The sequence below is a fragment of the Lytechinus variegatus genome, chromosome 4 (assembly GCF_018143015.1).
Source record: "Lytechinus variegatus isolate NC3 chromosome 4, Lvar_3.0, whole genome shotgun sequence".
Lineage (NCBI taxonomy): Eukaryota > Metazoa > Echinodermata > Echinoidea > Temnopleuroida > Toxopneustidae > Lytechinus > Lytechinus variegatus.
Genome location: NC_054743.1, coordinates 38,244,288 through 38,260,623, shown reverse-complemented (window position 1 = coordinate 38,260,623; position 16,336 = coordinate 38,244,288). Strand labels below are relative to the sequence as shown.

At 36.6% G+C, this 16,336-nt stretch overlaps 1 protein-coding gene across 1 annotated transcript; it reads left to right on the top strand.

Moving 5' to 3' along the window:
• Positions 1–7,390: 7,390 nt before the first annotated feature.
• Positions 7,391–15,206, top strand: LOC121414002 (transcription initiation protein SPT3 homolog). The gene is made up of 7 exons (XM_041607037.1): positions 7,391–7,475; positions 8,518–8,704; positions 9,225–9,431; positions 9,898–10,010; positions 10,609–10,983; positions 13,899–14,012; positions 14,947–15,206. Exons 1-7 carry the CDS (start codon positions 7,464–7,466, stop codon positions 14,986–14,988), a joined length of 1,050 nt encoding a protein of 349 aa, XP_041462971.1. The 5' UTR covers positions 7,391–7,463; the 3' UTR covers positions 14,989–15,206.
• The last annotated feature ends 1,130 nt before the right edge of the window (positions 15,207–16,336 follow it).

The following is a 16,336-nucleotide window of genomic DNA, read 5'->3' as shown; positions in this document are numbered from 1 at the left end:
AGGTCATTGCCATTATTTTGGTCACTCAACTATAAATACAAGCACATTCTCATTGTTTTACAACAACCAATCATATGTTTAGAATGATAATTTTAACTTTTATTCTATGTTCTGCAGTTCTGCTTATATTTTATTATCTCCCTCCCTTTCCCTTCCCGGCCGGCCTCTCCCCCTCCCTCTGTTGATGTTGAAGAGATACTGGGATAGAAGGCAAAACCATCGCCAACTTTGTCTGAAAGTTCTTATCTTTTTTCACAACAATATCAATAAAAATTTGAATGCTAAATATCCAGTCACAATTGGTCGAGGATTACCATAATTCAATTTCTCCTGTACTTACTGATTGGGGATGAAACTCATGCCCCTGTTACATAGGAAAGCCATGGTGAAGAAGAGAAGGGTTGCCTCTTCAGCACTTAAGGTGGTTTCAAACCGCCTCGATCACAAGAATCCCCGTTAAATTACGAGAACTTTTTAAGGCTAAAAAATACCCGTTAATTATTCCTGCATTCACACCGCCCCGAAACACATCCTTCGGGATAAGTTCCCGAAGTTACGAGCATGCGCAGTGTGGTCTGATAAGCAGGCAAGGCAGGAGATTCAAAATCACTAGCCCAGCAGCCACCCACGCCGCCGCGCCCAACGACACGCTGGGATAACAGTTCCCGTAATTTGCTTTCACATCGCCAAAATACCTGCGACCTTGGAAAAATCCCCACGAAAGTTCTCGTAATTTCGCCAAGTACCTACTATTTAGCGAGTATTTTCTTTCGGGGATATTACGCGTAGTTTGCTTTCACATTACCAAAATACCTGGTATTTTCTGATCGGGGTAAATTTCCCGATCAGAGAATACCTGGAACTGGCGAACTTCGAGGCGGTCTGAAACCACCTTTAGTCAATTCATCCATGTTACAGGAAATTTGTGGGTGGTCTATTCAGCCTAATAAATACTATCTATTCATAGTGATTTGATATCTGTAAATAAAGCAATAAAGTCATTATAGGATTATCTTCAGGTCACATATCGACTCATCCTCATCAATGTTTTATTTTTTTTTAAGTACAGAAAGATGCGTGTCTTGTACCTTGTTAGTTTTGTTTGAGTAGCTCTTTGAACCATACAATAAATGTAAATATCCTGCAGAAGAATAGGGCCATGCAAATTTATGAATTGCAGGTAGGAAGAGAGAACAGGAAAGGGAGAAAGAGAGTGAGGGATAGAAAGAGGAAACAATACATATCTAGTTCCTGGAAAATGCCTCATCTCAGTTTGTTGACCTCATATAAATGCTCCTCATGTAGGTCTACATTATCATGGGTCTTGGCTCATCAAAACAACGATATCCCCTCAAAAAAAGGTGAATAAAAATAGAGATCAATTGGTCAGTGAACCTAAACCACCAACCGTTGATAAGGTCTGAGGCTTATTTCAGGTAATGTCAGCAGAAAAATGAAAGAATTCAAGATGAAGAAAAATCATTTTGAGTCAATGTTGATTAATGATGACTGGCAGACTGGAGGAAGGCACGGATGAGAGTGGGATTGTAAGTTATGTGTGGTCATACCAAACTTTGCTCTGTACTGGGGCGGGTTGCTTGAAGGTTTAAAGCAGCATTCCAGTATTCACAGTGAGGCCTAAATTTGAGAGAAATCCTTTGAAAATCATACTGAATGTCATATTTTGATAAATTCCGACATGAGGTTTAAGCAAAGTACACAATGTGATACAATAATGAGTTCTTGAAGAAGCAGTGAAATGATTGTAAAATTTTGTATAGATGCATGGTCATCTGATTGAACATTCAACCATTGCATTGCAGATAGTACTTGTTGGATTGCAGATAGTACTAGTGCAAATAGTACTGGTTATCATGCGCAACATTGGAAGAAGTATGAATTGCACATACAAAAAATAATACTGAAATCATGTGATGGGCTTATCCATACAAAGTTAACGAGGTCATTTCATTGGACCCTCGATCTTCAATAGGATTCCAAGCGTGCCAAGTCTCACGCTTTTGGGCGTGAGATTCCCGCCTTTAATAGGGACTCCTGCTCAGGATCCGCCAACATCCCCTTCTCACGCCTGCATCACCGCCAATCCCTAGCAAAAAGCTGGGAAAACATTGCTATGTATAAAACATTGCTCTGTATGGTGGAGCGTGGTGGCCCAGTGAACTAGTCTCCGGACTTTGAAACAGAGGGTCGTGGGTTCGAATCCCAGCCATGGCGTAATTGCCTTCGACAAGAAATTTATCCATATTGTTCTGCACTCGACCCAGGTGAGGTAAATGGGTACCCGGTAGGAAGAAATTCCTTGAATGCTCATGTGCCCGATCAAGGTGAAGCGGGGGTAATGATAATAGCAGGGCCCGCTGGGAGAACAGTTTTCGGAACTGAAATGGCTACCCTGGGTATTATTATTATCATCCCCATATACATTTACAGATCCTGTGATCTCAAGCCGAGTCACAGAAAATCTTACGCATAGCTGGTCTTTGACCTTGGCATCTCTGGGATTCCGCTAGATCCGCTGCAGCAAACGGATTCTAGCTTTAAGAGAAGAAACTTTGGGGGGATACCTTTGGGAAGCATAGCTGTCAAAACCACACGGACTATCAAACTATGGAGTGAAGGAAACAGAATACCTTCAAGTGTGATATCGGAGATGGGTGGAATAGGGTCAATACTTACTCCATGCTCCTTGATGAAATGCTTGTTATGCTCATAATTCATTAGCTTTCTGGGAAATTTACATTTGATTGCAGCTTCTGAAAGTATGGCACAAAAGGGAGAGTTCAATTCTGTTTCTCTTTTCAATGCTAACTGGTAGCTTTCTTTCAGGGCAAATTGGTATAACATGAAGTGACTGATGAAAGTTTCCGCCTAATTAATGCACTGCTAAAAGTAATGTGGGCCATCCAATGAACTTTCAATCGGCAATGTTTTTTGCTTGTTTCTGGATTGGATTGTTGCTCAGAGATCAAATGATTAGGCCTATAAACAAATTGTCTCTCAAGACTGAGAATCTCTAGTTTGAATTGCCATATGGAATTTGAATGGATTATAACTGTTGTGGTCTAAGTGGTTTGGCCACTTGCTTGCCACGCAATCAAAGGGTGGTGGGTTCAAATCTCAGCCACGGCATTAGTTTCCCTTAGAAAGGATATCACCTGACCTAGGTGAGGTAAAAAGGTACCTGCGGAAGGTATTCCTGAAAAAGCTGTAAGCACGGAGAATTATAGCCTGTAGCTTTGCCATACCTAAAGCTAGGTGGATATACTGTATGATAATAATGATATGCAACATTACTATAGCGCATACAATGTTTCTAAGGGCTGCATACGATTGTCCTGGCTTTAGCATGACTACTCTGATTAGATACTCAAGCATTCAAGATATTCCTTCTTTCCGGGTATCCGTTTACTAGTCCTGGGTGGAGAGTGGCAAATTTAGGTAAATGCCTTGGCAAAGGACGCGAGTGCTGCAATGGGATTTGAACCCAAAATATTTTGGTTAAAAATGCAGAGACTTATCCACCGAGCCACAACACCTCTAGATATAAATACCCTTGAAAAGTGCATTTTCTATGTTGTCCCAGCTTGAATCTCAAATCCTTGTTCATGTTGTAAACATTCCGTTCAAAGTGTTGAGTGGAAAAGTGAGGTAATGATTTCCTCGAAACAGACGCCTCGCCAGAAAGTCCCTGGAAGCATTATTACTTCTCATTAATTGAATGTCATAATGACTACCTGCGCCAAGAAATGTGAATTTATTAAGTTAGAGAGATCTAGAGCAATAAACTCTAAGTAAGGGGTCAGGGAAACTATCCCAATGTCAATAAATCAACAACTATTGAGGAAGATATGTACAAGAAATAGCAGATAGCTCTCTGAATATGTATGTGTACATTTTGTACGTTATATATCTAAATGGGTACTCTATACTGTGTAATTTTTAAAAGAAATTTCAATCAGTTTTATTTTGAGGGGGAACCTATGTCACCTGAAAACTCTTGATTTTGCCTAATACTAGTATTCATTTTCCATATCAAATTATTATGTTTGATAACTTTATATAATCTACCTATTGGATACTAAAATGATACACGTATGTATATGTTTTCCCAAAGGATGTCTATTGAACATGCCTGTGCTTGTTATATCTTTACATTTGCCAATCTGCCCTAATGGAAGATGTTGTTTTGACTTTGCTGTTGCCGTTGCTGCTGTTGTTTGTTGTTGTGGTGGTTGTTGCGGTTGTTGTTATTGTTGTTGTGTTTGTGTGTTGTTAGTCCCTTTACAATCACTGAGTGAAGAGGAAAGTCCGGGGAAAAAAGTCAAATGCATTCCAAAATGAGCTTAAACTGGCCCAACTCCAGACCTCAGCGTATACCTAGTAATCCCCTCTCATGATCATTTAATCTCCAATAGAGTACCGACAACCCTGGTCATTCGGTAAACTTGATTAAAGTCATTACCAAGAAGTGCACATTATTAGTTACATACTGTATACCCCAAAACACTTGTCTATGCCAATCCAATACATTACATGTCATCCTCAATTTCCTTATTTAAGCCTGTATTGTTGGAAGGTTTCACATTCCTTCTATTTGATTCTAATTCAAGGATGTAACCAAAAAGAACATCATAAGTTTCAGTATTTTTGTTTCAACATAGGAAATATGACTGGAGGAATCCATGTACGGTATTTCTTGTTATATTGCCATGTAGAATACATGTGTGTCTCGGTAGAGGACCTGGGGGCCGTTTCATAAAGCTGTTCGTAAGATAAGAGCGACTTTAAGAACGACTGGTGAACCTTTCTTACGTGCTTAACCATCGCCAATGTATATACCATTTTAAGACTTTAAGAATGACTGGTGATCCTTTCTTGTGGTAAATGGTATATACATGAGTGAAGGTTACGCGCGTAAGAAAGGTTCACCAGTCGTTCACCAGTTGCTCTTATCTTATGAAACGGCCCCCAGGCCCCTGTCTTACAAAGAGTTGCTATTGATCTGATCAACCACAACTATGGAAAGCCAGCAACATCAACATCTAAAATGCGTGTTTGCTTGAAATATTTTTCAGTACATTCATAAATTCATTGATTTCTTGCAAATTCAATTCAGTGTGATAATCTTTGCTTGAAAATGAAATCTTGTGAATTTCTTGTGGAAAAAAATATGGCATTGATGGATTTCCATGCAGTTGTTGTCGATCGGATCAATCATAACTCTTTGTAAGACTGAGTCCAGGGGCCCTTCTTACAAAGAGTTGCAATTGATCCAATCAATCACAACTATGGAAAGCCAGCAAAGTCAACATATGAAAAGCATGTTTGTTAAAATGAAATTCCCTGATGGATTTCCATAGAGTTACGATTGATTGGATCAATCGTAACTCATTGTAAGACTGTGCCCAGATTATTCTTTCCTTTCATGGCATTATATCATGAGTAGAAAACATTCAATCACAATATTCAGGTTTACAAAAATGATAATGAGATGCACTACTTGATCCAAAGTTGAAGATTAAAAGAAAAAAATAACAGTTGATATTAACTTTTCGAATGCTACCTCTTGTGATCATATTTTCATTTGAAGAAATTATGCCACAAACATTGTTTGTTCTTTAATATCAGCATACTGGGGATTATTTTGTGGTTCAAATTGGCCATCATTTTGACAAATTCTTAATCGGGGATTAACTCTATAATGGAATATAATCCAATATAATACTGACAAATATGTAATTGGGCCTACCTGTTGATCTGAAGGCTATTTGATGTCCTAGAGAGGATGAAAGATTAGAAGAAACTAATTATGCAGTATTTATTGCATTATGGGAATTAAAACTTTGGATGACAATTAGATAAAAGGGGGGAGGTGAGGTTGTAATTGTTCCATTACATTTGCTCAATTGCTCTGCTGTGAATTCCACACACTAATGGAATTGCCAACTTCAACCCTGAAGTTAGCACTATACGCTATCTTAAACCTAACCCCAAACCTACAAATAATAAAACCTTATTGAAACATTTATCCCTTACCCTATATCTTAGACGAAATACAGTCTGGAGCAATCGTCAAAGGAGCAAATGTGTCACTGGTAATTTGCTCCATGTTTTTTAAAGACTGCTATGCATAAAGTCTTATGTATAGCATATTTTTTTTACATAGGGCTGTGCATTACTTAGTTGAGCTTTTCTCTTAGGATCGAAAATGCTATTATTATTATGCTATTATTCCCTGCAGTATTGACTTCAAAAATTTGCACCCTAATACTTCTAAAAGGAAAGAAGCATTTCCAATAAAAATTACCTATCCTGTGAATAAACCATTTATTCCTATTAATTTAAAGGCTGTAATGATTTTATTAGCTTGATCCAGTTGAGAGTATTTGGAAATGAAGTCTGGGACATGCTGTCATTTAATATTCTTTGATCTGAGAAATGGAGGACGGGGTGAACTGTGAAAGAGAAGGATGATTTCAAATCATAGAGGTGGATAAATCCAGATATATAGATTTGGCCATAAGATGGCAGCATTCCATTTATTCAGGCAGAGCTAGAGTTTGAACATTTCACAGATTTTTTGTTCAATCCGTTTCATTCAGTAGATAATTTATTCCTTTTTAAAATATGAAAACCCTGCACTCACTGTACCAACTGCAGGTATTGTCTGGCAGCTTTGGTGTTGACAAAGATGGCAGTATTTAACATGACAATATAATACTCCAGAACACTCATTTTCAAACACATATATGTAGTCTTTAAGCATGAAAACTTTAACACCTACATGTAGGCCCTGTTTATAATTACCATTATATTAACATTCTCATCCAATGGTAATTACCATAGTACCAGGGGGCTGTTTCATAAAGCTGCTTGTAAGTTAAGAGCGACTTTAAGAACGACTGGTGATCTTTTCTAATGCGCTTAACCATCGCCAATGAACATTTTGGTATATACTATATACCACAAGAAATGATCACCAGTCTTTCGTAAAGTTGTTCTTAATTTGTTAACGGCTTTATGAAACACCCACCCACCAGCTCTTACATAACAGCCAGTCAAAATGACAAATCCATGTAAGTTATCCTTGGATTGTCTTTTTTATGTAATATATTGTAACTATTTACACTTGTATTGTTATTATCTATGTATGTATTCGATTGTACTGATGTTGTATTTTTTTTACTCAATATGTGGAAAATCAATTGAATTGAATTGCAAAATAACTGTAAAAGTGATTTATGCAACATGGCCCTCATCATGTATACATGGATTATCATCATTGGAACTTAAGACAAATGTAATGACATGGGAGTAGTGTATGTACAATTTAATTTTGATCATATTTTTTTCTATTCTCTTTGATCAGGTTTGCATTGGGGGACTGCAAGAAGCCTGTATATGAGTCTGCATCACTGATTGAAGATATTGTGCACCATCAGATGACTATACTGGTAAGTAGTGTGAAACAACCATCAGGTATTACTGACATATCACCAGAAATAATGACTATGCATGCACATGAGTTTATTATACAATGTTCAAAACTTGTATTGAGACAAAGCTCAAAACAATCGCACAAAGCTGTGCTAGAATGACTTTACTGGTGCTATGATTCATACATGAGGTATTACTGACATATCACCAGCAAATGCAATTTTCTGTTGGAAATGTGAACATTTGTTATTTGGAAGTAAAGACATTGAATTGATTTGAAATAAAATTTAATTGATGGAATTGGCAATTGCATGATAAAAAAAGAGAATGAGCACATAGCCCAAATATTCAAATTATAAATTGAAAGATTAAGGAATGCTTTCATATCAAAAAGGAAGAAAAAATGTTACATATCATAGCACCCCTGTCATCTATTGTGCTGAAATGGCTTTAGAATGACTTTATGATAATAGAGCAAATGTTCCAGCCACAGCACAGAAAATTTCATCAAAATCGGATGTAAAATAAGAAAGTTATGACATTTTAAAGTTTTGCTTAATTTCACAAAATAGTTATATGTACATGCAAATGAGGGAACTGATGACATCACTCACTCACTACTAGTATTTCTGTTATATTTATTATATGAAATATGAAACATTCTAATTTCTCCTCAGTCCTGTGCAGCAAAGTTTATTTCACCCTGAACATGTGGAATTACAATTGTTTAACATTTTATGGTTCAGTCAAGTTGATCTGTATTGTCAAATTTGTGATAATTAAAATATTGTATATTCAAACAATAAAAAACAAAAGAAATAGTGAGTGAGGGATATCATTGATTCTCTCATTTGCATATGACAAAATTCTGCATATAACTATTTTGTGTAAAATAGGAGAAACTTTTAAGTGTTATAATTTATTTTACATCTGATTTTGATGAAATTTTCAGCATTATGCTTGTCTCATTTTCTATAATGATTCAAACCAACATAACACTTTTCTGAGGTGGACTTGACCTTTAACAAAAATTTGGTGATGATGCTATTATTTTTCCAGCTACAGAGGGCAGCAGACGTCTGTATGCTGAGAGGAGCGAGGTTTATCAGCATTGAAGATTTCATATTTCTCATGAGGAATGATCATGATAAACTGAAAAGACTGTTTCAATTCTTGAGTTTCAAAGATATGGGAATGAAACTAACACGACAAATCAGTATGGATGATGAAGAGGATATCACAGATGGTAAGAGTCATCAGAGTATGGGAAAAAAAATCAAAGGGACAGAAAGACAGATACCTGGATAGATAGATAGGTAGGTAGATAGATTGATAGAAAATTGATAGATATATAAAAATTGATAGATGGATGGATAGATATATAGATAGATAGATTGAGAGATAGATAGGTAGGTAAGTAGACAGACAGTTAGATAGATTGATTAATTGATTGATTGATGGATGGATTGATGGATGGATAGATGGAAAGATAGATATATAGATAGATAGATGGATGGATAGATAGATTGGAGACAGTGAGGGAGCTTTCCTTGAGAACACCACCAAAATGATACAATAAAAAATGGGATAAATTAAAAAAGATTAGCAGACAGAAAAATGTAGTTTTTTGAAGAAATCAAGAATAGTTACTTTTAACTTTATACTTTGTAGAATACTAATAGATAACAAAGTAGGCATGATGATGCTTTATGTTGCTTTCATATTTGAAATGACTAACCACATGCCATATCGATTTCACTCTTCAGAGCTGAAGGCCACACAGGCCAAGAGAAGAAAGTTATGCCAGGACTTCCTGTCCAGTATCGACCACACGGGGGAGCTGTCCAGTTTATTAGAATCCGATGAGGTAGATCCCATCAAGCTGGAGAGACAGGATAGGGCTGACCAGAAGGCCCGCGGAATGGATTTGAATTCTTACAAGGAATACACAGAGGCGAGGAGAATGAACTTCAGTAAGATAAGCAATATTGCCGTTCATGTTCTCTTTGAGTATTAAAGGCATAAGTTAATATTATAGACTGTAATGTATAAAAAAACAACAAAGGAGAGATGAAATGTGTTCATGGATGACTTTCTATCAACCTGAAAACTCTGAAACCAACAAACAAAAATCAAAAGAAATGCTTGTGATACGTTATGATTGAAGATTTTGTGTAATTTCTCTTGTGTCGATAATAATAGAACACATAAGTGATGAAATTAAGATGGTGTTTCCTGTCACTTTGTATTCCACTTTTTTGAAGCACTAAGTAATGATTTTCGGATGTGATTTTTTTTTCTGGGCTTCATTTTTGTAACATACCACAGACACAGTGACAAGTGGGACCTCGCAGCTCAGATTAAAAAAAATCAAATAAATGTTATCCAATGACTTTAATTGTCAATTATGTTGTTCTCTTGTTCCTTTGTTTCATACAGTCAGGAAATCAAGCAAGTTCAAGGAGTGGTTGGACATTGGTAACCTAGAACCTAAACCTAATGCCTTTGCCATGGAGATAGTAGGATTCCTTGCTCATGAAACAGTAGCGCAGGTATGTCTCATTGAAATTGTTGAGATAGTTCATATGCTTTTCTGCCATTAGTTTAATGGTAACTTGGCTGATCATGAACTTTAAGGGTTCTTAAAATCATTATTTTTTGATGAGATACATGTCTCAGCTAATGGACTGGATATTCTACTACTGATTCCAAGCTTTGTATTTTAAAGTTAATTTTGCAAATGAATGAATATAGACTTTTGAACTACATTTTTTCTTTGAAATTAACATATGGCATGTATACATACTACTAGGGCTTTCATTTAGACATTTATATTTTGAAAGAAATTTTCATATTACTCTTTTGAACTGCCTTTATTCTCTGAAATTGGTTCTTTATGTGCATGAAAGTCACAGGTTATTGTTTCTTGCAGCATTTAGCAAGTATTGTATCATGGTCATCTTAAACCTCTGACTGTTGGAATTTCATTTGTCATTTAGACCACTTGGTTCTAGAAGGAAAATTGTGTATCTTAAATCTCCTGACTCTCCTGTCACTGGTTACAGCGAATTGAAAATTGTATTTTGGAAGACTTTTTGTGACTTGTATTGTAGTAATTGCATGTTTTCTTGCATTTAATTGAATTTTCAGATCGTGGATCTCTCCCTGCTGGTCCAGCGTGACATGCTTGCGTCCCCCTGCGACCCCATCTCGAAATCCATGAGCCCGATATGCTTCAGCAACCTCTCCCCCTTAACGACCCATCCCCACCATGCCAAGCTCAAAGCAGCCAATACCCCGCCCTCGACACCTTCACAATCCCCTGTCCCTTCGTCCCCCAAATCCCCCACGGACAAAATGGTATCGCCCTTCCTCTCATCCACCAATGGCAACGGGAATGGAGGCAACCTGAGTGCGTCTAATAACAGCAACAACTCGGATAGTTCATCGCAGTCACAGGGGGACTCCAAGGCCCCTCTCACGCCAGGAGGGACTTCGAAAGCAAAGTCAAAGAAAAAGAAAAAGGTAAATGATCAAGTTATTTGAATTTCAAATCCTTTTCATTTCTGAATGAGAAATTATACAAAATCCTTACATAGTTTACATTCGAGTAAACTGAACTGAATTGACAAAACATAAGATTATTTCGTTTCTTAGACAATACATGTTACTCACAAAACTCATTTGAAATATAGATCTGGTTATAACCAGAAATAAGGTCATCTTCCTTGTGTTTATAATAGAAAAAAAAACACACAAAACATGTTTTCAAAGTCAAATAATGGATAAGGTGTATGATGACCTTTGAGGTCAATGAAATTTTGTAACACTGCTACCTATATTGAATCGTATAGCTTTAATTAATTTTAACCCTCATTTTCAATAATAAGATGGGTTTTTTTTTTAAATTTTTTTTTTAAATTTCTCCCCCTGAGTTCAGGCTAAAAATTTTATCAAAATGAGATTTTACATGAATAGGCAAATGTTATTTATTTCTCTTTCAAATTATGATGACGTCATCAATCAATTGCTCTAATGCCCAGTGTGACACTTTTAATACAATTTTCAGCAAATTATCTTTTGTAGGGTTAGAACCCCTAAAGTACACTAAGGAATTTGGTTATGGTGCTTATGATTTTATCCCCCAAATAATTAGCCTAAATGAAAATCGAGTCGAAAACGCAGCCCCACTAGCATTACCAATTCATGCTGGCGAAAAACGGCCAGCATAAATAGATAATAACAAGACCAGTATACAGTGAAAAGGTTAGAGGTTAGGCATGTTGTATGGTCTTATGTTGTACATGGCTGTATGATGATGACAATGTCATGATGTTGGTTACATGTATCACTGTATACTGGCCTTGTGCGCTCGACTGCTCACACCTTAGACCTATGATGAAGCTACCCTTATGTACCTGTCAAGAGTTAAGGTGGTTTGTCCAAGGTTAGTAAAAGTTGATCACGTCTTGGGAATCCTCATCAGGCCATGAATATTTATTAGCTATTTGAAATATGGTCCAGTTATTTCTCAGGCTTTCATGCATATTCAGAAAGTCAGTTTGATCACAGATGAATTGAATACCCCGTAACTAGGTCCCCAGAAAGAATAATTCATGAATTGGAATAGCTCTAACTTGTAAGTTATTCTTTTTGTGTGAACTTGGTACATACATCACAGTGGTTGTATAATGATATTGACTTCTTTATTCTGGGTATTCAGTTTGTCACTACATTCATCTGTAGAATTCCCCGTAACTAGGTCCCCAGAATCCATGAATTGGAATAGCTCTGTTAGTCTTTGTGTGTGAAATTGTTACATCACAATGGTTGATACGCTGTAGTCGTATAATTATGTTGACTTCTTTATTCTGGGTTTCAGTACAGTCCAAACCTGCACAGTGACATGACAGTGATATTGAAAGGGAATAAGCCAGTTCGTAGTTCCTTTCTGCGCATGATCAGAAGAAGGTCATTTGTACTAAAGTGACATGGTGCTTTAAAATCTAATGAGATAAGCACCAACTTTGATGTCTTGATTATTCATATATTCTTTTGAATTGTCGTTTTCATTTACATCCACAAAAACAACAATGCTTCCACGAACGACTGGTATTTCACAGTTTGTCAAGTACATTGTGCAACATGCTAAGATATGCATTCAAAGTAGGATTGCAACAAATACCTTCATTAAGTGTTCATTGGTGTGCTATTCTATTCAATTTCTTCATCCTGCTATGTAAGGCAAGCTTACATAATATCTTGCTTTGAAATCTGCCTATCATGATGAAAGAAATGAAAGGTCATTGCCCATGAAGTAATTACAAACTGGTCTATAGTCTTTACACTGGACACAAACACTGCCACATTACAGGGACTGAAGCGAGGTTGCCTTCAGTGCGAATTCTCGAACCTGCAATAAACTACCCCGGGATAGTTTGTTTTGCTTCGCTAATCGCCGGGCAAGCAATGGCAGCCCCACGACTGTTGCGGTGTTCCTTCAATGTGAAGGCACATCGCTACAATACCGGGGATAAACCACTTGTGATATGTTTACTATGATGTGGAGGTGTCATGATCTAGTGGTTATGACTCTAGTCTTTCAATCTGAAGGACGTGGGTTCGACTCCCCGCCCTCAGGTATTTCCGGTGTACCAGAGTCGGGTCACTCATGGTATCGAAAGCCCACACGTGTTTTGTTACAGAGATAATGAAAATTACTCGCTGCAGTGTGAATGGGTACATGAAATTTATCCGGGGACTGTCACGGAATAACTTTTCTACTGTGAATGCATTCATAGTGGGTTTATAGCGGTGTCGCCGTCCCGCCACAGCACCAAGATAAATTTGAAAACCAGTGTGAAGAGGGTAATAAAGACAATGTAACTTGATTAAAACAGATATCTACATTATGTTTGTTCCCTACATAGAAGCAAGAAATCCATATACATTGGAGGCACTAGGGTGGGTGGTGTTATCGTCACTATGAAATCTGTATGATGCTTAAACTGATAGGGACGTACATGTATTTCATGAAATGTTGAACATAAAATGTAACCAAGGGTTAAGCATGTTTTAAGATTTGGTAAAGTGTCAATGACATGAATATACTCAAGTATTTTCTAAAAAAGGTGCAGGGGGCATTGGATATTTTTCAAATATTACCGGTATAATTTGAAAGGTATCTTGTGCTCTCCTTCAGTGATGATTTACTTTTAGTACATGTTTTACATACTTCTCCTGTCCCTTCTCAGTTATGCTTATGCCATACTCCCCGGTGGCGAATCCAGGATTTGTAATTTTTCATGTTCAATGGGTAATTCTCAAAATATAGAGGGCGCCCCTCATGTGCCACCACCTGGATCTGTCATTGGTTCCTCTATCATTACAAGAAATCACAATATTTTTTATTTTTTTTTTGAATTTTTTTTCTTAAACAGGACCGTGGTTCATCCTTAGCAGCGTTGAGTCAGTATCTTGCTATCCAACCCCATCACATAATTGAAGCTATGAGGAGATATTCAGACGTCATCCAACCAATGGCTTACTTTTCGGTAAGTCTAGACTCAGAATATAATCGTACAAAGACCCTGCCACCATGTTAACCTAATTTCTTGATTAAATTTAATTTAAAAAAGAAGGAATCTTTGATTTCTTGATATGATTTTAACAAGAATATTATTTTGGTATTGAACAGGGATCTTAACAAATTCTGAATAAAATAACCCCCAACCTATGTTCTGGTGTAAGAATCTTTGAATCCTGAACAAAAGTAAAATTGGTATACATGTATACTGTTCCTTTATGGTGCATCCCACAGAAAAAGAAACCCGTTTTCAGAGATTAATGATAATGTTTTTACTGTAAATTTGACACTTGTGGTGAGAGTATAATCTCAATTTTAATTAGAAATCAACAGCTCGGCAAATCGTTCACGCATGGTAGATTACAAACAATAAATATGCGCAGAATCTTATACCACTCCTTTTAGAAATCTTGAGAGTATCTTAACAGACGATACAAAGAAACGAAATGCTAATGATCCAATCATCAAATAATAATAAAGAACATCGTATCAGGAACCGATCTTGTCCAATTTTTTGTGCGCAACCTGGCTTTGACACTAAGATATCAAACTTGTCTTGCTGTTTATTGCGTGAAGTGTGCAAATCATATTAGGTATCAAAATATAGAGGAATAGCTGTAAGAAAGTCATGGGAACTCTAATTTCCTTTTTTTTCTGGGGCGCACTGTATATATTGTTTGATGCTATGCATTTTTATTTGACGACACAACGAAACATCAAAATCACAGCTTTTAAGCTAATTTTTATATTTTCTAATTTCAAAAGTGGATAAATATTTGCAACTTTGAAAATAAAAGGTGATCAATTAGGGCTTTTTATAGAAATCATTTACTGTGGAATCTACCAAGTCCGATTTTATCAAACTGACTAAAATTTAATGGCTTTATTTTTTTTTACGACAGAAATATGTGACGCGGATGAAACCGAAGTTACTGGTCTTGTAATGGCTTGATGAGACATCTCTTATGCATTGATTACTGCCATCATTCCTCATGTACTTAGCGATTTATGGATCAAGATATGCAATGGGTGATTTCAACTTCGTTGTTCAGTGTGAAAAGGCTGCTGAACCATGCTCCAACACCGAGCTGGGTTCAGAGGAACGATACCGATCAGGCTATTGATAGCCTTTGATGTCACGTCTCTGTGCCTGAACTTTACGCGAGAACTCCTTGACAAAGAAAATTAAAATTGGGGCGAAATTACAGTAAAATCTCATCGTACAGAATGCAAAGGCTAAAATAACTTCAAGGATCCGAAAGAGTAAACATTATTGTCCATTAGATTGTTTAAGATGCATTGATTTGCAGTAACTAAAAATCTAATTTTACTTGGATGATTCATCCTGTTCGTGAGCTTCAAATCACCAATACCAACACCGGACTTGAAATAATGATTTTCCCAATCTATGGGGGCTGGTGTTGGTGAATGGGGAAATCACACGTAGATCGTCATCGCCTGCTCATGTACTTGAAATCACCCATTGTATTTCTACTGGTTGGAAGATCAAGAAGAAACTGATACCACTTACAAGGAAGATGAGAGTTCGACAAAAGGAGAACAGTTTTATTTTTTCCCCTTACATTATCACAACAGAATAATGTTAAATTATGATCAGGGTTCGGGGCAGCAGCGAGGTGATTACTTCCTTGTGATGCTTTCAAGTAGTGTGAAAAAGAAAAAAAAAGGGGGGAAAAGAGAACCCTTATCATTTAATTGAAAAAAAAGAAAAGATGCCTCACCTTTGGGTCATCCCCCCGATTGAGATATCCTTGCACCGTCCCCCCTGATCAAAATTGAAATGATACTGGTTTCCATATATGCCTACTCAAACAAGATGCACTCTTTTTACGAAAACCTTGAATGAAATGCATTCCTCTTTACTTATGCAATTTATGTTATTTCATCAGGCTAGAATATTAGAACAACAATCATTTTGTTGCTTTTAAGAATATTATGAATAAAATATTCATCTTGAGACAACTTATGTTTTTGTCATTTACTTAAATACAAGTAAAGGTTTTCCAACAAAAAGAAGACGGTCTTTCATTCTTATTTTCTGATATGCGAGTAAAAGGACAATTATTTGATTATGCATGTTAAAAAGAACTTTTTATTTATAGTTTATGCATATTAGGGAGTGTGCACAAACTGTTATATGCTTTTCACATTGCATTTCCTTAACCACATACTATCTTTTTATGGATTCACACTGTCTTTCTTAACCCCATACTATCTGCTTAGCCGCGTTATGGACTATCCCACAGCTCATGAATATTTATGATTTTACCA